This window comes from Camponotus floridanus, unplaced genomic scaffold (assembly GCF_003227725.1).
Source record: "Camponotus floridanus strain SB8 unplaced genomic scaffold, Cflo_v7.5 scaffold2, whole genome shotgun sequence".
In the NCBI taxonomy this organism is placed as follows: Eukaryota; Metazoa; Arthropoda; class Insecta; order Hymenoptera; family Formicidae; genus Camponotus; species Camponotus floridanus.
Window position 1 is genome coordinate 149,037 of NW_020229325.1, and position 21,888 is coordinate 170,924.

The following is a 21,888-nucleotide window of genomic DNA, read 5'->3' on the forward strand; positions in this document are numbered from 1 at the left end:
ACTCCGCGCGCGTTGGCGAAATGAATCGAAGGGGTCGTTGGTAGATAAGCGGGGGAGACGTCGGGGATGAATCAGCGAGGGCGGCAAGATCCGCCGTCAGTCGCGTGACGCGTTTTCCGCCGCTAGCGTCGTCGACATCGTATTCGAGAGCGGGAACACATTGCAGCGATCTCGCCGGTTTTTGACGTTCGAGCTGCCTCGCGTCACAGGCTGGATCAGCTGATCGGGTAGACGCCCGGACGCGATCGAGTAACTCGTCACGTGTGGATCCATCGCACGCGCTTGAACGTGATCAGGTGACTTGTCACGTGCGATCATCGCCGCCACCGTTGCCGCCGCCGTCCTCCTGCACCCCCCCGCTCTCGCCATTACCCCCATCGACGCCACCATAGCCACGCGACAACCTGTATTATCGATCGCGCGCGTGCCGCAGTTCCGCATGGCGCGTTCGGCCAATCGCGAGTGCAACGGTACAGTGTAAACACGCTGCCGATTTCGTTTCGAAACCTGGATTCGATCGACGAATATTGAGAACGTTGCTATAAAAAGATTCAGCGTTTATTAATAATTTAAATTATATATAAATACACATCTATATTTTCGACTTATTTATGTTACTAATCACACGTTCCGTTTGAGTGCGTCGTTCTGCAGGACGATACGCGATTCCTTTTTTTGATTGGATGTATCGTTTCAGTGATGTATTATTATGGATACTAATTAAGCGAGGCTGTTGAGAGAGATGACAGTCCATTATTTTTCGTTTGTTCGTTAATTTTGCCAGTAATATGCTTTTGCACGATGAGATATTTTTGATTATCCTATCGATTCTCACGTGGACGAAAGCGATTGATGCCGGCCGGCCAGTTGGTTTCGCGGCTATGTTCATTTCTTTGTGATTCGGCTTCGTGATTTTCGCGCGCGTATCGCACGACATTGCGACGTGATCCGATTTCGCGATCTCGCGAGTGTTTGGAGATTGACATTTCGCGTTGCGCGTGAACGTAGCGTCGAGTCCCGTTGAGTTACTCCATCGCGGCCGCGCACAAGTTCAAAATGTGTCACCAACGAATCACGAGATTCTGATATCAAGAATGTACTCCTTTGCGCCTGTTTGCTCCTCGATCGTCTCGTCAACGACGGACTACGTTCTCTGCGAAAGGTAAAATCTTTATTAATTAATTATTAATTCCTGTAATATGCCACACATGTGTTAGATTAGGTTAGTGTGTGTGCTATATATTACATGCAACGTTCGATGTAACTTCGATATATTCGATAAAATAAATCAAAATCGATGTAATTTCGATATATTAATGTGTAGACATAAGGTACAAAAATAAAGCTAGCATTCACTTTAATATAAAAACTAGATGAAAAAAGAAGAATTGTAGTGTAGAAGAAAATGTAGTGTTTTCCTTCTTGTATTCATGCTTATTTTTATGCTTGTGTATTGCACGTTTGTATTTAGCGAGCATCTGGTTAAATATCTTCTGTCTCTTTCTACCTACTTTTTAAACTATGTCATCAATGTTCAGTTTATTTATACCGTATGTATGTATCTATGAGTTTGTTTGCACGAATACTGATATTCATATTATTTGCGCCGAAGTAATGAAATGTACTTTACAAAACAAATAATTAAAATATTCTAATTAAACTAATTGCACATTTTAAGATTATTTAAAGCATTGAAATTTAGTTCTTTAATTCCAATAAAAAAATAATATAAAAAATATAGAAATAATAATAGAATAAAAAGAAATAATGATGAAAAAATCTTAATGTGATAAAATAAAAATGATAAAAATATGCCACGTATTTCATGAGAATAGATAAATAAAATAAAAGTTATAAAAACAATCATGAATACAAATAATCAAATAAAAATAAAAGTTATAAAAACAATTATGAATATAAATAATTAAATATATAAAGTAAATAAGTAAATAAAATTAATTAAGTAAAAATTACAAAAACAATTATGAATAAAAAGTAAAAAAATATGTTTAGTGTACTCAACTTTTTGTTTGTATTTTAAAAGTGTCTCTCGGAAGAGAATTGATAAAAAAATATATTCCAGTTTGTTTTCTTTATCTGTGCCCGTATTTTAGCTAATAATCTCTCGTTGGCATATAATAAGCAATTCTAAAAACATTCTACCATGAAATGCAGGTGTACACTTATACAGATTCCATTATATTGACCCGCATGTAGATATTACAGTACGTGGTATTCAGTAACGTGTCATGATTACTTGCACGTCGCATCTTATTTATGAAACTGACTTATGTGACACGCTGTACAAATCTTACAAGCGCATCACGGATGAGTGTCCAAAGTAATACAACTCCATGGTAGGGTGGATTGTAAAGGGATACGTCTGCAGCAGGAGCGAATCGGGACGTTTCTCCCCCTTGTGTAGAATAATAATTTTAATCAAATTTTGAACGTATTAAAAATTATCTCAAATTGTTAATGTAAAATTTTATATTTGAAAAGTTGCGTTAAAATCCTAATTTATTAATGATACAACTAATAGCTAAATTACACAATAATTAATTGAAGCTTTTAAAGGACAAATTTTATTTGCATGTGCTAAAGTATTTCATTAAATCTTTAAGCTTCATCGCAAAAACAATTTTGATTACGTGATTATTTAATATCGCGACAAATAATTACATTATATAAATAATTATAAAAATTTGTTAACAGGAGAAATGTTTAAAAAATTTTGAATATAAAAATTTTAAAACTGATGTAAACTAAATATAAATAATGACATAGTTAAAAAGTAGATAGAAAAAGATCGAAGGTATTTAAATGTATTTTGTTTCTAAAAATTAAATTTAATTATTCTATTTCTATTGTAATCTCGTATATTTTATATCTGTCAAAATTGTAAAATATCGGGGAAGCGAGATTCTGAAGTTTTTTGTTTTCAAATAACTCTACGTATTTTGTAGAACTTTAAGGTCGATGACCTTACGCTCGTCTCAGTTTAACAGCCCCCGAGTTTTGCACGACACGTCTACGACATCGTTGCGAGGAAAACTAGATAAGGGGAAGAGAGAACGCGGGTTGGGGATGCGGGTGGTTTTGCGGGAGCCGAGACGACGCTATCCGAGGGGTAGTCTGTGTGCAATAGGACGGCGCTACCCAAAACGAAGGGTAGCTCGCGTGAGTATCGAAAGAAGGATACGATGGGAAGAGATAAAGAGAGAGAAAGAAGAGAAAAAGGGAGATCGGATATGTTTGGACGGGGCTGCATGGGATGCACTATAGTTATGGTTTCGTGTCGATCGAACTACGCGATGGTTTGCAGATTAGTAGATTATATCAAGAAGTTATTCTTAAATAAATAAAGAAATATACAGGAGTAAATATATTTAAAGAATAATATATAGTTAAATTACACACAAAGCGAAGATTTGAAAAGAAATAATTTTATATAATTTAAGCAAAGAACTTTCATTATATTTTATTCATTGCTACTTTTTTTAATCAATGATCGAGTTTATATTTTTCTTTATATTTTTTATTTTAATATATGTAATTATATATATATATATATATATATATATATATATATATATATAAAAGGCAATGTACTATGATTTATAAGAGCTATAAAATGAAATACGTTCTAAGTGTTAATTATCAAAAAATTTTATACACCATAATTTGATACAAGGTAATTATATTAACAGAAAAATTAAATTTGTTCGATATCTGGCATTTTTAAAAAGCTCTAAAACAAATTAATTTTCGTATCGAAGAGTTTTATTATAACTCAAATCGATTTTGCTTGAAATAAAAAAAGTTATTATCAATTTTTATGTAATGAAAAAACTTTACCCCATATTTTCGGATCCTTATTTTTTATATTTCATTGTCAGAGAGCTTTCTGAAGCATATCAGGAACTTTAGAATTATTTGCGGGAAAACTCTATTAATTAAAATTTCGAAATAGGGATATTAATTTAATGAAACTAAGGGAGAGTACTTTTATTTCTTCAGGATATCGTATTTATCTCTCGCAATTACGAGATACATGTTAATATCACGAAATGCACCCCATGTGCACAGTATGCGCCATGGCGGTATACGATCCCATCATCGATGCATTGCCATGGAAACGGCAACCACCGCCATACGAACATGCTGTGCCACATTGCGCCGCTTTAGGATGGCAGGCTACTTTCAAGGGCACTACTCTAATATGCCTTAAGGAGTGCAAGGACGATCAATATCTCTTGTACTCTTACTTCCGTCGTCTTCATGATGAATATTTTCTTGCATCAACGATTACATAACCGCCTGCAAACCCTCCAAATTACCATACGAAAATAGCAGTTCCCAATTTTTACAAAAAAATGTTGCGTATCTATATATTTTTACATCGAGTTACAAAATTATTTCCATTGCTTTTAAATATCACAATATTATTTAATTTATACAAGGTAGCAATAAATAAAGATAAAATAGAAATATTTCGCGTCGAAACAATGCAGCGCGCTCATCAAATATTCAGATATACTTGTGAAGAGTCATCGCTGGGGGGGGGGGGGTTATACAAATTCACGATCAAGAGTTATCCCGTAAATATCGAACGTGAAGGATATAATGTGAAAGATATCGGGCCGATATCGTAGCGTTAACATCGGCGAAATCGATCGGCTTCAAAAATGGCACGGTTTAGCACGTAGCCCTTTTATATTTCAGGAAGTACGCAAAAGAGGGAGGAATGAGGAGATTCACCCGGTGACCTCGTGCCGCGCGCGGTAATGCTACTGGCAAACGGTGTCTCTATACCGACCATCGCCGGTGCTGTCGAGGAGGAGGAAGAGTATGCACGCAGCGAGGCGAATAGCACGCATTACGATGGATACGTTACCGATCACACCGATCTGGCTTCGGAGATCGACATTGACGAATCCGAATATAGGCGGGAATTACTTAATGATGTGAGTCATCGTCCCAAAATCATGAGATCTGTTATTTCTCCTTGCCTAGCAATTAATTATTAATTATTAAAAGAAATTGTTCTTCTTAATCATTAAAATATTACACTTTATCATTAATTATCAATAAAAATTCTTGATTTAATAATAGAGAGTTTATGACACTATTATATTATTTTTTTCAAGATATAAAGTATAGTGCATTTTGAATTATGGAATGCATAGCAAAATAACTAGATTTTGAATTAAAATGTTGGAAGATAATTAATTTCGTCCACAAAATATATTTTTTTAAATTTTCAATCTAACTAAAATAAATTTATTGTTTTTTATGTTGCAGAAATGGCGAATGCTCTTTGACAAGGTGTGTATGATTTACCGCGTTTATTTATCTATTTTCGATAGATCAGATCTAAATTTCGTTTATTTACATTGTCCAGTTTGATCCGGAGGGTTTTGGAGAGATACCGCTGGAGGACTTTTTGACAGCCTTGAATAGTTCTGAATGGAAGGCGGAAATACCGACCAACAAACGTGATATACTTCTGATTAGAGCCAAAGAGTCGCGTGTCCACGCAGTGACTTTCCAGGATTTCGTCAATGTGGTGAGTATATCATTGCATATGTGCATGTTTTTTGTCCTATATGGAAATCACATAATTTCGTACTATATATAATTTCACGTATATACGTGTTTCGTTCTGTGTATACATGTGTTAATGCACAAAAATAATATAGTCTTAAAAGAGTATATTCTGCAAATAAAGTATTTAAAAATATATTTGAATTAAGAATATATTGAATAAGAGTATATTTTAATTTATATAAAGATCAAATTTAGATTTTTTTATAAATATTAATTTATATATCAAAATATTTTTAAAACGAACGTCTAATAATTCATATCTTGCAATGATATATATATATATATATATATATATATATATATATATATCATTGCAAGCATTAGAAATATATAGAAAAATTTTATATATATATATATATATATATATATATATATAATTTTTCTATATATTTCTAATATTAAAACTATTAGAATCGTAATATTAAATTTTATATTTATCTCAGTATTTCTATTTTGTTTTACCATAATATTTGTTTATAACAATTTTGATATCGTTGAATGTCTGATTTGTGCACGGATGGCAAGTTCTTAGCATCGACATTCAACGAGCAAATATACCCTGTAAAAGCAGATGGTTTTACAGCGTGCTGTCTGTTCGACAGTGAAACGCTCGCTCGATATAGAAGACATGAAATTATTTGTTTTAATATTTTTGCACAATTTTTTACGTTTTATTTTAGTGTATATTCTTATTTAAGTTTGAAAACAAAAGATAAATTACGTTAACATTATTACTTAATATTGTAATGCTATCATATCTAATATCACAATGACTTTATTCTTTTTTATCTTCCGTTAACTTGACAGATATCTATTTTACATTTTGTTTGGACGGATAAAAATATAATTGATTAATTATTTTTTAATTAAACGGAATATTATATTTAATTACAATTATAATTTTTACGTAAATTATTATTGTTTTCTTGTATATGTTTTACAAAGCTATGCATATTAAATATCGAAACTGATTTCACACAATTTGTGAAACGTTTCTTTTTAAATACTTTTAATTATTTTAATTACTATTTTTAAAAATATTTGAAATTAACGGATTGTCATTATATTTTATAGTGTATAGAAATTTTAATTACTTTATATGCAAAATATGACGAAAATTGCTCCGAAAATATAAGCAAAATTATACAAGATCTATTCTTATATAGTATATTTTAAAGAAGGAAATTAATTTTTCATATCTGGTAAACAAATCTAAAATAAAGCTATCCATATTAAGTATCGAAACTTATTTCACACAATCTGTGAAACGTTTCTTTTTAAATAATTTTTATTATTTATTTAATTACTATCTTTAAAAATATTTGAAATTAACGGATTGTCATATCTATACTTTTTTAAAAAAATTTAGATTGTATAATGGAAATTCCTTTGTATAAAGAGAGAAGATCATCACTCTATGGTACGCTTGAGATATATATATATATATATATATATAATATATATATATATATATATTCCTTTATATAATTTTCTGCTCCGCTTTGAACGTGTTATTTATTCCGCACATGTTTCGTTTGAGAATCTCGACGAGAAATTTGTAATATAATATAATCTGCTTAAAAGGCAGCGTCGGAATTTACATTGGAGCACGTTCGATTTTCATCGGTTTTTGCGAAAGCCGGATCGCGACCGTCGACGAAAAAGGTTTACGGTAGTTAAATAGTGTTATTCTACCCGCGTTGGAATGTCTCATTGTCCGTCTATTTGTCAACCTGAAAAATGCCAGCTACGGTTCGGAATTCCCTGGTTCTACCACACGACAATGATCGGGCAAGGAACCGCGGCTAGAAACTGACAGATAAATATCGGCACAATGATAATCTCAACGTTTAGAGGCACGGCAAACCGACGGGTGGGCCTTTGTTCGCGCTTAAACTCGCTGACAAGTTTTTGGTGGTTTTCTCCATGCTCCCTTTCGCTCGTGATCCTGAAGAGGTAAACGGATCTGACGTTGAGAGAGGGAAAATTGTTCGTGCACAAATCGAAGCGATCCAAAGCGCGAGCTAAACGACGCGTAAGGAGAATCTTGACGAGACTCGACAAAATCAACCGTGAGATTTTGTCGTTGACTACATTGCATCGATGGCAATAGTGTCACTGTTCCCTTGCGAGGGTAAGAATCATATCTGAGCTGTGATCTCCGTATAATTTTGATAAGATTGCTAAACGTTTAAGGGGACTTGAATCTCGGTTCATCTCATTTTGACGAATAAATGTGGCGTAAGCCATTTTTCGGAAATCGGTCTTTTGTGAGAATTTGAAGGTAGTATTTTCTATAGAATTTTCCATAGGACAAGCGAACGTTTCATTTGAAATTTTGAAATTGCTACTTTTTTTGAAGATTAGAAAAAATGTGATTTTACTCCATGAATTTTAGCAAACGGTCAATAATGAAGGTTGACGTTTCATTTATATCGTTATGATAAATGTGAATCGAGTCGAATAAGAATATCTGGAAAGAAATAAATAATTAAACAAGTACAAGTCTATTCGACATCGTTATGGACGGTTTTCGGCGTACTCAATCATTTCAGGACAGAAGTATAACTGTCATTTGTGATTCAGAGACACATTTGATTTATGAGATCTAAACAGGCGATCTCAAGAGTCTTTCTTTATTTTTAATTTCGATTTTTTTTTATTTATTCCGTTGCATATGAAATAACCAGTTGAGAACCATTTGTTTAACTAATGCGGAATGGAAGTTAACAATTCTTATGTGTATAAAGATTTTATGGATTTGTATTAAAACAATTAAAAATTTTTCTCACAAGAGGAAAATATTTGCGAAATTGACAAATTGCAGTGTGAAGTCCTTTTATTACACGTTCTCGCGCTCGCTGTTTCTATTATATGTACCACAAAATCCAGGTCCTCTTCATCAAAGACTAATCCATTTATCTGGGCTTTACCTGCTTTATATTGACAAAATTCATTTGAGGATTATCGACTGATCTTCGCTTTGTAGATACTTGGATACACCAAAAAAGAGACTACTAAAACTTTCTTTACTATGATTTTGATCCACGAAAATATAGCTAATATTAGATATGTGCATTTTAATTATTTTGACTAGAACATGTTTTTAAATGTGTATAAGTGTACGCGATTAATTAACAATAAAAAGATATTGTATCACATTAAGTTAAATAAGCGTCAAGCGTTTTATGAAAATTAAATTCTGATTATATTTTTTTCAAAAATTAATTTATTAGACTTCATAATATTCGCAATTTTATTTCACTAATTTCCTAAACTTGCAAAAGTTTTCAGTTTTTAAGTCTATATTTCACGTATATTATCAGATACTATTTGCTTCATTTTTGTGGAATGTAATATATTATCGTAAAATTATAATTTATGCAGATAGTTAAAGATAGTAATAATTATTCGCAAGCGAGGAATTGCAAATATTCTCGGTACGCTTTGTGTACTATAATTTACGGTTGACGTTGCCAAATGGCGGTAACTGGCATTTTCTCGAAAGCACCACATATTGCATTGTATAACTCGCGTTTGTTTATTTTAGAAGATCACGTGATAATTTCATTTGTCATTTGGCAGATATGAAACTATATTTTAAAATATCTCAAAGTATCTCATGTATATGCTAATGCAAGCAACGTCGATAATGTGTACAAATGCAAATTTATTGAAATTGAAATATGAATCTTTAAATCAATATTAAATATTGATGAAATATATAAGAATCCAAAGTCATTTTATAGAAGAGCAAACTCGGCACTTTATACCACTAAAAGATAAATTCCAGAGAGGACAAATTCGAGACTGAATAATTCACTAGTGTTCTCTTCGTGTCTTTCACGAAAGATATAATATTCATATTTTCTATCTTGTAAGATCTTGCATTTTATTTATTAATATCCCTTCTTTGAATCACTTTTTTGAACATATTGACACATTCGCTCAATTTTTAAATTAATGGCCGATTTCGGCGCACGTCTCGTATACGTTCAGTATGCGATGAGATCGAATTATCTCTCTTTCCCATTCCGCTAAATACTCGACCATTTAAACTTTTGTTTGTACTTCGGGGGTGCATATACGAGGGCGAAATTCCCGAGGAGCGAAAGAGAAACATGGCCGGTAGGAGGGAGGGATTCGTGCCGAAGCTGCGATTAGCAATTAGTTCGGAGAGAGGTGGTCACTCCGTGTTTGCACAGCGCACAACCGTCAATTAACGAGAGAGACAGAGAGAAGGGGAAAGATTAGCGAAGAAACAAACTACGGAGCTAGGAGCGATAGAGACAGAGGATGATCTGTCGGCGCTTAGGTGGCCTTTGCCAGAGTTTCGGCAAGTTGGTGATTCCCGTACGATCGCGGTGGTCCTTCGTCTCTTTTTTTTTTTCTTCCTCCTCCTCGTGTCTTCTTCACCATCCCCTACTCTCCGAGGTAATTTCTTCCTCGCTCGCCGCGCGGCATCGCCACCGGTCCGCCGCCCTTTTGCTCTTCCCGGATATCAATTATGTCCCCGTGGGCCGCACGTTGCGACGATGGACCCACCGGTGTGTGTCTCTCACCTCCACGAAAGGGGGGGCCCCGGTGCTCGCCTCGTTATCCCTCGCCGTGGGCGTCGAAATCCCTGTGTAAGGTCTCTCAGGAGCTACAAAGTGCAATTTAAGAAAATCCTCTCCTCTCTCGTCTCTACTCATCCTCCTTCGGTCTTGTTACACCCTCCCATCTCGTTTCTCCCTTTCATTTTCTCGTTCTATCAATAAATCGCGCAACAGTCGGTATCCTTTAACGCTCGATTAGCTTTTATTTTTTTTTGTCTTATTTAACTAACGCCACCCGCAATTGAATCACTCGTTTCATTAAGTAGAGTGCGAGAATGTTACCTTTATATTTTTTGCTTACAAGATCGTATGTGATGTGTTCGGATTTATATTAATATTAAATCGTCGCGCGCGTTTCAGATATTTTAATCTAAGATTATAATATTCGGAGAACATAAGACACACATAGTTGCGATATTTTTCGATGATAGTGAGATGTCTCTTCACAGAACTCATGTCTTTGTTCCGTTCCTCCGTTATCGTGCGGAGGAACGACGAGGAATTCCGCGCGAGGCGGACTGACCTACGACCCCATTATACACGGACCCCAGACAGGACGCGTGATTCATAATATTAGATTTGAGTCGGGACCGAATAATGTAAATGCCACGTAGAAGGGCCTTATATACATGAATGTCCTGTTGGAATAAGCGCAGGGGCGTCACATTGGCGGCGAATTGTTGCAACGACGTTGTAGACGACGCCAACAACGACGACGATGACGACGCCATCGGGAACCCTGTAGCCACCCACACCCACGTCGGCCCCTTAAATCTCCATTCTCAGGCGCACCTCTCGATCCCTTTGAACCTCCTCTATGCTCTCTGACAACGATCCCAGGATCCTTCGTCCTGTACACGCATGTAAATACGTTCTATCCGGAGGTAATTTAAGCGACGACTATCTTTCGTTGTTCTGTTTGCGCTATAAATGTATACGTCGTATTATTAAATCTTTGAAGCGCACATTTTTTATTAAAGATTTAATCGCGCGCTTTGAGCGCTTTTTTCCATTCGTCTTTATAGTTTGCAAAAGTTTTCATATCAACATTTTTCATTTTTATAATTTTAAAAGTTTCTTTTATTTCGGAAATATAAAAAAACAGACTGATGCTTATCAAAGATATGTAGCAGTTTTTTAAATATATATTTTTATTATATTCTTGCACATTTTTCACGTGAATTTAATGTCTAATTAGACATACGCCGCTCATTAACTTCATCGTTCTCGAAGCTATGCGTCACGCATCGCATCTAGAACGATGCTTCATGAGTTTTACGGCTGTGGAGGTAGATTTGTCACTCGAGGCTAATTGTCCGGTAGATCCCTATAGTTATTCGCTCGCCGTGTATCCAAAGCAGTAACAACAAGGTTCCCCTATTAGAGGCAATTGGCTCGCATCGACCCGTTAAAAGCATTCTTAAATATGCGAGCTTATCTATGTGTGCGGATCGAAGGCGCATGGTCGACTCCGCTCACATACTTTGCGTCCTCTGACATACGGGAACGACCAACGTGGTGTCGTTACAGACTTCCAGGCGACGGTCTCTCGATGTCTCTCGGGAACATTCATTCCGTACATAGTCGCGGCGTAGCATCGTCAAGGATCTTGAAATTAAGAGGAGAGACGTATCCTCCGTCGTTACATCTTCTCGTTGGCGCGTTATCGGATCGTCTGATCTCGCGCGACCACACTTCATTCCGGTCGACTTAAAAGTCTAAACGGCATCTAATTAGGGGGACAGAGTCGAAACAAAACATGCCCAATCTCGGCAACACTTGAGATAAGTTACACGGGTCCGACGAGTCGCATACCACCTCGCGTACGACGTGCTCAGATACTATTCTCCTTTTGCGGTCCGGCCGATATCGATTTTGTTGCAACGCCACATCGTTGTTTGATATCCCGTGTCGCGTTCTTTATTTAGTGGCCGAAGATATTGCTTTGTCTTGTATCTCTTCCCGTCCTTTCGTCTCATAATTTATACATCGTCGCGCGTATTTATCGCGTTCGGAGAAGGAGAGTCTTTTTGTCGCTTTAATTGCAAGTTTGATGGATCGGAGCAAAGTTTGTTCGTCGAAAATTATTCTTCTTTGTATATCCCATTTTGTCGATAATTTTGCAGGTTGTTGTACGCGACATATTAAATCTCGTTTTCAGAGAGAAGAGTATTTTACGATTGACAAGCTAGACATATGCCTCTGGCATTTTTTTATCTGTCTCCGATACAGCAACACGATGCTTTCCGAGAAATAATTTACAAGGCGGACAAGCCGTTTGCTTAATTATTATCGCACGTATCGGCCACTTGTCTTGTGCGCTGCCAACCAAGATAGATCGAGGGTGCTCGCTGTTTTGAGGTCTTTTTACTCTCTTTGCGAGACATGTCGTTTATTCGATAGCAAGAATGTAGATAAAGGAACTTGTTTGTATACCAAGTATTTCCTTTGGAGTAGAATACAAAATATTGAATAGCTGCTCCGTGAAGAAACGTTCTATTTAAAAATTGAGATATATTCTTAGAAAATACTAATAAAATGATTGAAACTAATACCTTAAAATATTAATATTTTTCCAACTGTAAAATCTACATAATTTTAAAGAATTTAATTACGATCAATTCTTATCTTTTTTTTATATTCATATACACATGTATTATATCAATTGCGAGATAACATCATTTTCTAGTTAATAAATGATGTTAATACTAATATTAAAGTATATTGTTGATTGTTACATCATATGATGATGATTAAATTTGTACTTAGAGATATCAGAAATTCTTTTTCTTGAGAAACGTATGTACAGTATGGTGCTGCCACCTGTTGGGTGGTTAAATTGTCGAGGGTGGTAGATTGAGGGCTGCACGGTGCCGCCAACTGACGAAGGTCAGAGAAAATTATTCGAGATGTTGGCTCCCTTTTTTCCACAGCTTTTTCGATCTCACGACCTCATCTCACCTCGTATAGAATGCTACAGGTGCTTAACTGCCAAATCAGTAAACTTTTTCGTTTCTCATGCTTTCACCTCGTGATTACTCACGAGTACATTTTTTTGACGCTTGTAACATTTTATATAACACTTATATACCGGAAAAATAAATAAAGTTAATTATTTGTTCGCGTTTGCTCTATATTTTAAGAGAAGTACATCTCGTATTGTTATGGCAACCGTGTAGTTATGGTTAAACGAATAACAATTTGCTTAAAAAATGCAAGTATGATTATACTTTTAAAACTGCAATCAGTTATGCAATTTTTACTTGTGTCGCACCTGTTGCGTTTTATCGAACATTGTCTCTCAATGAAGCTCTTCGTTACGATAAAACAAAACAATAAGAATTGTTAAGCTATTCGTTCGAAAGTAATCATTCGTAAATCAAATTTCATGTTACATTTTAATGTAAGATGTACTTCGCAGTATATTTCAAACATAAATTGTTATCCTGTTTTTAAGATGACAATTTCTGCCGACGTCACGATATTCCGCGATTAATGGACGTCGATAAACCAGCCTCGCGGTAGATTTTCGGCGATGACTTAACAATGCGTAGCTATTTCAACGTTCCCTCGCGTTCACGCTTCGGCGTTCTGTCCGAAGGCTTCGGTCCTGGGCGATCAATTATTTTGGTCGGTCGACCGATAATAGCAGGTCGTAATATGGTCCATCGGCAGAACTGAACGTAGCCATCTGTTGTCGGCACGGTCTGCGACAAAACAAACAGCTTGCCAATTATCGGACCGGGCTGATTTCGGTGCCGCTCGACATAATTTGGACCGCCGCGGAGGACAAAGGCGGCCCGCTTCCACCACGCCCATCATCGTTAAGCCCCACGACGAGTAGCTACGACCGACTAGCATCACTGCCTACCGTCGTCGCACCTTCGGTGCACCCTTCTCGCTTGGTATCTCTATTTAAGTTGCATACAGACCGTCGCTTCTCCCGCCGCTCTTTTATACGAGAACCGAAACAATGCCCGAGCACAGTTTTGTTAGCGGGCACCAGGCGTGATATCTTCTTTCGCAGTCAAGCTCTAGTTATCTTAATATGGAGAGAATCCGCTCTTTCATATTTTTTAATACAAATTCAAAAATTGGAGATTTCGTAGAGAGAGAGAATAATATTCCGCACTTGAAACATCGTCGCGAGAATATCATTATGCTTGACTCGTTCTAAAACGTAAATTGACTTGTTTATTAATGATAGAGGATAATCTAATTAATGAATAAATTATAGCACAATAAATATTCCGATGGTTAAAATTTCTATAATTTTTTTTCGATAATTTTCAATTTTGATATCAATTCTATAATTGTTTTCGATAATTTTCAATTTTGATATCAATGTTCACTTTCAACGTTCACATCAACTCTCACTTTTAATTATCGTAAATATTAGATACATATGCTTGAGTACGTAAGATATACGTGAAATATGTGCGTGTAGAAAGATTAAAGGTAAGAAAGGATAAAGTATTATTGTAAAAAAAATATATTGCGATTCTTTTCACATTTTTAAAATCTCGTCTTTGTTATGCTCGCTCACGTATTTTGTATACGACTCTTGTCTCGTCACGATTCCAAAATTCCTTTCCTTTTCATAAAAATCTTTTATTCTCAACCTGTTACTTTAAACTATTAAACTGATTTATATCGGACTAACCATGTCTTGCTATAAATAACTGTGTAATAAGGATATATATAATCTTACTATAAAAATAATTGTATTTTCTATCTTTTAGCCTTCCAACTTTATATTATGAACGATACATTTAAAATAAAAAAATTTTCCTTTTGCTCCAATATTTTTAAGAAATAACATTACGCCCATTTTCGTCGCTTAGAGAAACTTTGTCTCACAGTTGTAGGAAAAGCTTAAATATTTTGACGTGACAAAGCATGCTTAATCTTATTCTCTGCGAGCAGAGATTCAAATTTCAGAGAATGCTTTCCTTGTTCGTAAAACGATTGCGCCTGAAACAAGCAAGATTTAGGGCCTGTGAGAATAACACCCATCCGTTAAGCATTTTTTTTTTATACCGACTGTCACTGTTGTTAAAATAGCCATATAATACGCTAGTAACACAATCTGTTTAACTTATTCCGCATCACGAATCTTTTTATTGTTATGGGTTTATAGGAGAATCCGACTAACTCTCTAATAGCGATATAAATCCTCGTTTTGCGAGGATTAGTTTGTTAAATTTATGTTTTTAACGTGCTGAATGCCATCACAGGTAGAGAATTGCAGCTATTGAACGCAGTATTCGTACGTGTTCGGGTAAGCGTCAAGGGCCCTTCTCCGGTTCGTCTCGGGATTATTTGCAGGGCTCTACGAATCTGCGGATAAAACGACAAGCATGTACAAGCAAGGGAATCGAGATGCACCTGAGCGACAGATCGGGAGAAACGCGTCGACCGCGTGAACGTGGATAGCGACCGGGACGGATGGTTTGTGTATAAGCGGGTGGATGATTCTCCGGGTCGATCCGAGGACGAGGTAGACGAGGAAATCGTGAGAATTGCCAGAATGCCGTGCGTGCCCACCGCACACTCCTGAGGATTACTCAGGATACAAGCGCTGCGGGGAATCGGCAACAACCCATATAACCGCGCTCTGTATCGATGGTACATCCAGAAGCGCGACGATGTACCTGCTGATGCTCATCAGGAGTGTTGCGTGCCCCTCGCTCGTTTATATTCCGTTCCGAGACTCCGCGCCGGTTTCGACCGGATTCTTTATGGTCTGCACCGCAAACGCTTTCTCTCGCGTCATGGCTAATTTATGCTCCGACTGGCAACAGATTACCAATTATTGATTGCAATCGTGCAAGATGCATGCGATAGGAAAATTTTTTCGAATTTTGCGTTTTCTCCATCTTGTTTAGTACTATTTATACAGCTCAAAGTTACAAATTTAACATTCGCGATTGAACAATACACATGTGTGTGTGTATTAAATTAAATTTATATTATATATACGATATGACTGTAATAATTATTATAACGATCTTAATAATCATGCCTTTTAATTCGCGATGAAAATTGCATTCTTTGATATGCTCTTCACAATCTATTTTTTTTCAAGTTAATGCTTTTTGCTAAAAGCACAGGAGAAATAGGAGGAAGTCGATTCCGGCCAATTGCCGTCCCTCCAACCGCGCTCCAATTATCCGCAACTGCAGTTTCGTGCGAACGCATATAGCTTCTCGGTTTTACACACACGTCATTTTTACTCGCGCGAACATCACGGCCGAAACGACCGAGGCAGATTTTCGCATTTGTAGCGGATTCACCGCGAGTTTCGCGGCACGAATCGATCAACGACCAATTATCGTTCGGACGAGTGGGCACTTACTGCCGCCTCGTTAACCTGTAATCATCGGCAAAGCGGTAAAAGTTTTCATTCCCATTAAAATCGTCTCTTCTTCTCTGACTTCCGCCAATCCGAACGTTCTTTCCCATCTTATTTTACAATTAATTAATTTCATTATTCGTTCTTTTATTTTGTATTCTAAATTTTTCAATCGAGTGGTAACGTTTATTTTATTAAATTAAGTAATTTGTATAATTGCTAATTCTGTCGACTTAATTATATTTTGTTCCAATTTATACGTATTATATTATAAATATTAATTATTAGACTTTAACTTTATATATTAACACACGTTTGAAATAAAAAATGTGAATTTATGGTGCTAAAAACGAAAGTTAATGTTGATATTTATAAGTATAATTTATTTCAGAATAATCACATTTTTTTATCATAATTGAAACAATCTTAAAATATATTTAACATCTTCATAACGATTATTCTTCTTTTTCTTAAAAGACTCCTTTTGTACTCTAGAAAGATATACTAGTCAAATACAATGTGTATTCACGTATCGCACGTGGTGCTAAGAATTGTTGGATATCAGCGTCTGTGTGTTCACCAGGCAAATGCGGTCTCTCTTCCTGTTTGGCGAACCTTTGGCAGCCACAAAGCCATTTGTGTCCTCGCGGATAAAGTCGCGCGTGCACACGAAGTGGCCGGAAAATAGTGCAAACGGGTTGCAAACCCCCCCCCCCTTCCCGCTTAGTGCCTCTCACCTTTCTTCCCACCCCCGTTCACCCCGAGGAAATTGGCAGCTAGCTTCGAAACCCTTTTGTCGATGTCGCGCTGTATGCACGGAGTAAACAGCTGCGAATGCCATTTCAATAACGGCTAAGCATCTAGATAGGATTTTGGTCCTAGCCTGCATTCGAGTGCTTGGTCCTTTGATCAGACGACCGGTTCCCGAAAACGCAGCCGGGGTAAATTCCGCGACGGCTCTTCGCATTCTTTTCACGTCACGCCGCTCTATTTTCCGTTCACAAAACATTCTTATCTATTTCGATTTCGCGAGAAATATATTATTAAATTTATTAGACTAAGGAAAAACTTAAATAACATATCGCTAATAATTTACACAATCTCTTTACATCTTGTATTTAAGAAGAAATAGCTTTCAAAACTTTCCTGGCAATTCTAATTAAAATTCTGCACTTGATATAATCCATAAATAATATTTTAATTGACATGGAAGGTGTACCTTCATGCTTATTGATACATGTATTACGAATTAAAAAGGTAGAACGTCAAGTGCAAAGAATTAACACGAGCATTTCTCTGCATTTAATGAACCTACGCGCTAGTGCGAAACTTTTTTGCGCTGCCATCGTTTGTTGCGAGCAGCTTTATATCGGTCGCTTTCATCCGCCTAAACGCGGTGCCGCGCTCACGTATCACGCGGATCGGGAAAAACCGACGAAAAACGATGAAAGGCTATGAAAGCGAGCATTGTGGGTGGTTTCATGAGGGGTTTGGGACGGGTGAGAGCATGCGGGCGACGTAGCGAGGGGGCGGGAATCCCATCTGTCGGCATTTTTGCGTCGACATTGTGCGCCTGTTTATATCGACGCCGTACGAGATAGAAAGAGGCAGCGATAGATGGTGGAAGGGAGGAAGGAAGGGTGCAGAAGGAAGAAGGAGAAAGAGAGCCCGCTTTATTGCTGTATTGGCATATTGCCGCGGATCCGCCGACGTGCTCTTTTTCGGCCTTTTTTATCTTCGCTGCACGCCACGCGAGGACGCGAGGTACAACTCCACGTGTATTGGGCGTATACCGTCTCCTCTCTGCACGCCGCGAATTTCGCCCGTTTCCACGCGACGGTCAGTCACGACACTGTCGTCGTAAATTTCCAACTGACGGACGATAGCGGAGCGTATCAGGATATCGACGCGAATTTACCTCTTTTTCTCATTGTTCCGCATCGGCTCGATGTCGTCGAGAATCATAATATCGTTCCCTTTGTCGCCTTCATTTACGCGAGATTTAACCGCAAGCGTTTTTATTAATGAAGTTGGTTAAGCGGATAATTTTGTACATTCAACAGTAGTGTGTATAACTAAAAATTTAAGAAACGAAAAATTAGTGGACTTTAATGTTGTTATTGCAAATAAGGAAGAAGCTAGATGTATTAAAATCACAGAAAATTACAGAAAACTACGATAGAGGTAAAAAATTCAATTTAAAGATATTTGTGGAGATGCAAATAAATATTTAATGGCTTAAGAAATTAATAAACAAAGGAAAACGTTTTGATATATTTCCGATATTTTTAATAACATTAAAAAAAATCACAGAAAATGACAATAACGGAATATAGCTTTTTGAAGAGACGGACGGGAAAAATCGATACCAATAAATTATTACAAAAGACGACGAAATGAGGATATATTGTGTATCCTGTCAATTGAAATAAAATAGAAAATCAGAAAATGTCTTTCGTATTTTTATATTCATCTTGCTCGAATATGTACGATTGAATATTCGATTTATCTACTTGTTGTCTTGCGAATTTGGCATTGGATAGACAGCAGAACGGACACACTCGATAAAACTATTTATATGGAAGGGAGTCCTCTCTTTCTTTCGTCATGTAGTAAAATAATAAGACTTATTTCCTTGAATTTTCAGTTTATGCATATCAAGAGAATTTCGTGTAATTGTATACCAATTAAAATTTAAAAAAGTCTCTAAAAATATAATATTTATGTAAAATATTATTAAAGTAATGTGAGAATTCCATTATTTTAAATATAATTCTAGAAAAAAGTTACAAGTGTTTTTAACATATTTTTCATGTTATATTTTTTCTGGTGTTATTTTGATGAGAACAAACTTTACAGTGAAACGAAAGGATTTGCGTGATGCATTGTTTTTTTGTAGTAAACTTAAATCTCTTCTGATCAGGCATTGTGACTGTTGCGAGCAACTCTGGTTTTTATGTAAGTTTTTGCCTATGGATATATGAAGTGAGTGGCTGCTGCTCGTAACCCTTACGAGTCCAGGTGGGCTCGTGCTTGTCGGTAACAAGATACGGGGGTGGTTGGAAGTACGCGGAGGAAAATGGCGAAGGAAGGAGCACGGGGAGGAGGGAGAAAAACGCAGAGGGAAAGAGTAGAGTACTGTAGTTCAGCTATACGCAACCTGCTTTCTGTTTGGCACTGACGCCAGCTGTTCCTCTCGTTTTAGCTCCGAGCAAAGGATAGCGAAGTCTGCACTTAGCATTTACGAGCGGAAACTAGAAAATCCTTCTGTGCAAGGACGTCTGTCGTAACGGATCATGAGCAGGAGATACGTCCTTCTCTTCATGGTCAAACATAATGCGCAAAGACGCATGCCGGTGCGTAATTTTATCGAGTAAATGCAAATCCTAGGAAATTAATAAAAAATATTATTGAAATTATTAAAAGCATCATTGCAAATAAAATGGAAAACTTTTTAGTAATTATATACTTAATTAATTGATTAGCATTGCTATGCACAAGCAATTGATATGCATAAGCCATCATATATTATCTATAATTTAATATAACTAGCATCATTTTGCGAGATTATCTCAATATTATAAGGAAATTATTTTTCTTTTTTATAAGGAATTTATTTTTCTTAATTTTGAATATTTTATTCATCTGAAATTTATAAAAGTTGCTAACGTAATATTTACTTTTGTTCATTTAAATAACGGTAATATTATTAAAATGTCAGTAGGAATGCATACAAAGCACCGGCGATTGCCTGTATCCTTGAAGCATCCTCCGTTTCGAAAGCGCAATAATCTAGAGATTTATCGAATAACCTTGCGATTCGTGACGAGGCAATCGAACAAACGCAAAGATGGAAGGGAAAAGTGTATGATAAGGTACACGCCTTCGTCTGTCGTTGAGGTGAGAAACGAGGTCCGTAGTATCGCGTCTCGTCAAGTTAGATTGCGCGTTCGTTTCGCCCGAGTCACCCCATAGATGAGTGAAACTTGGGGAGTCCAGCTCCATCGAATAAAGCGCCCGAACAAATAATGCGGCTTCCCGTTCCCCCTCCCCAGATGCTTCCGGTCTCTTATTTCATCGGATAGCCATCCGAACACGTGCTCCCGCTTTCTCTTTCCTCTTCTCTCCTTTTCTTCTTCCGCAATAGCGGAAGATGGAACGGAGGGCGGAGGATCCGTGGTGGTGAGAGCTCACCACTCTTCTCGCTCTTACTACTTCATTGCATTCAATAATTTGATCGCAAATCAACTGTGAGCGAGGGTCGATACGTGGTGTTTCTGCCGGAAGATTTTTCCGTTCGGCTGATTAGACACCCGTTAAATTCAATATCGTGAGCTTTTGCAACGCGTCAATTGCAGCGCGCCTTATTTCGATGATTGATATCCGTGCTATTTTTCTCTCGGTCTGTGAGATGCAATATGAGCGTAATATCACGACAAGTATATCTCAAATAGCGCGTAAAACATTTTATTCATATAAAATTGCAAAGGCAAAATTTTATCCAAGTATAATCAATTTTGCGTGAATAAAGAGTTTGTTTCGTACCAGGTTTATAGAAAAGAAATATATGTGAATTGCAGATAATTTAAAACGGTCCCATTCAAAGCTTAATTTATGTTATTCGCAATGCAATTATGAACATAATTGCACATTGTTATATTTTATATACGATTGTGTGTGTGTGTGTGTGTGTGTGTGTGAATAAATGAATATTAATAAAATATCCAACATGTATGGCCATTGTAACGTATTACTTACCGGTAAAAAGAATTATATCACATTTACAGGAAACTCGTTATTTTAATGAAAATAAAAACATGTATAAATATTACCAAATATATTTTATTGCTGTTATTTTATACTTTAATAATTTTATAATTTTTTAATGATGGGCAAAACAGCTAAGGAAAAAAATATAAAAACTTATTCATTTATTTGCATTTTGTATTTTTTTGGGAGGATGCTGTAATACTTTTAACCAGTACTGTAAGTCAAACTTCCTTAACGTATCGGTTGCATGAAGCTGCATCTACGCACATGTTTGCGCACACATCCTGCGTGTACATACGTCGCACAGCCACGACTCGGCGACGGACCCACCTGGAGGATGTCGTCGCGTGCCATTAAGGGTCCCGTTGGCAAACGTTTAACGACGATATGCCCGGAGCACGTGTCAGGATGTCCTCCCGGTAATAAAAGCCCTCTTAGACTTGAGTCTCCCTCTCTCTCTCTCTTTCTCTTCCTCTTCCTCTTCCTCTCTCTCTCTCTTTTCTCTCGAGCCACTCGATCCTTCCTCTCCTCGTACCATCGTCGGCAAAGTAACGG

The 21,888-nt window shown here is 36.7% G+C and overlaps 1 protein-coding gene across 1 annotated transcript in view; it reads left to right on the plus strand.

Moving 5' to 3' along the window:
* The first annotated feature begins 1,056 nt into the window (after positions 1–1,056).
* LOC105258282 (protein rhomboid) overlaps positions 1,057–21,888 on the plus strand; it is a 362,375-nt gene continuing 341,543 nt past the window's right edge. Inside the window, exons 1-4 of the mRNA XM_025408100.1 lie at positions 1,057–1,162; positions 4,726–4,967; positions 5,305–5,328; positions 5,405–5,569. Of these exons, the coding sequence (XP_025263885.1) occupies positions 4,788–4,967; positions 5,305–5,328; positions 5,405–5,569 (369 nt within the window). The 5' untranslated portion in view covers positions 1,057–1,162; positions 4,726–4,787. The remainder of the gene's footprint in view (positions 1,163–4,725; positions 4,968–5,304; positions 5,329–5,404; positions 5,570–21,888) is intronic.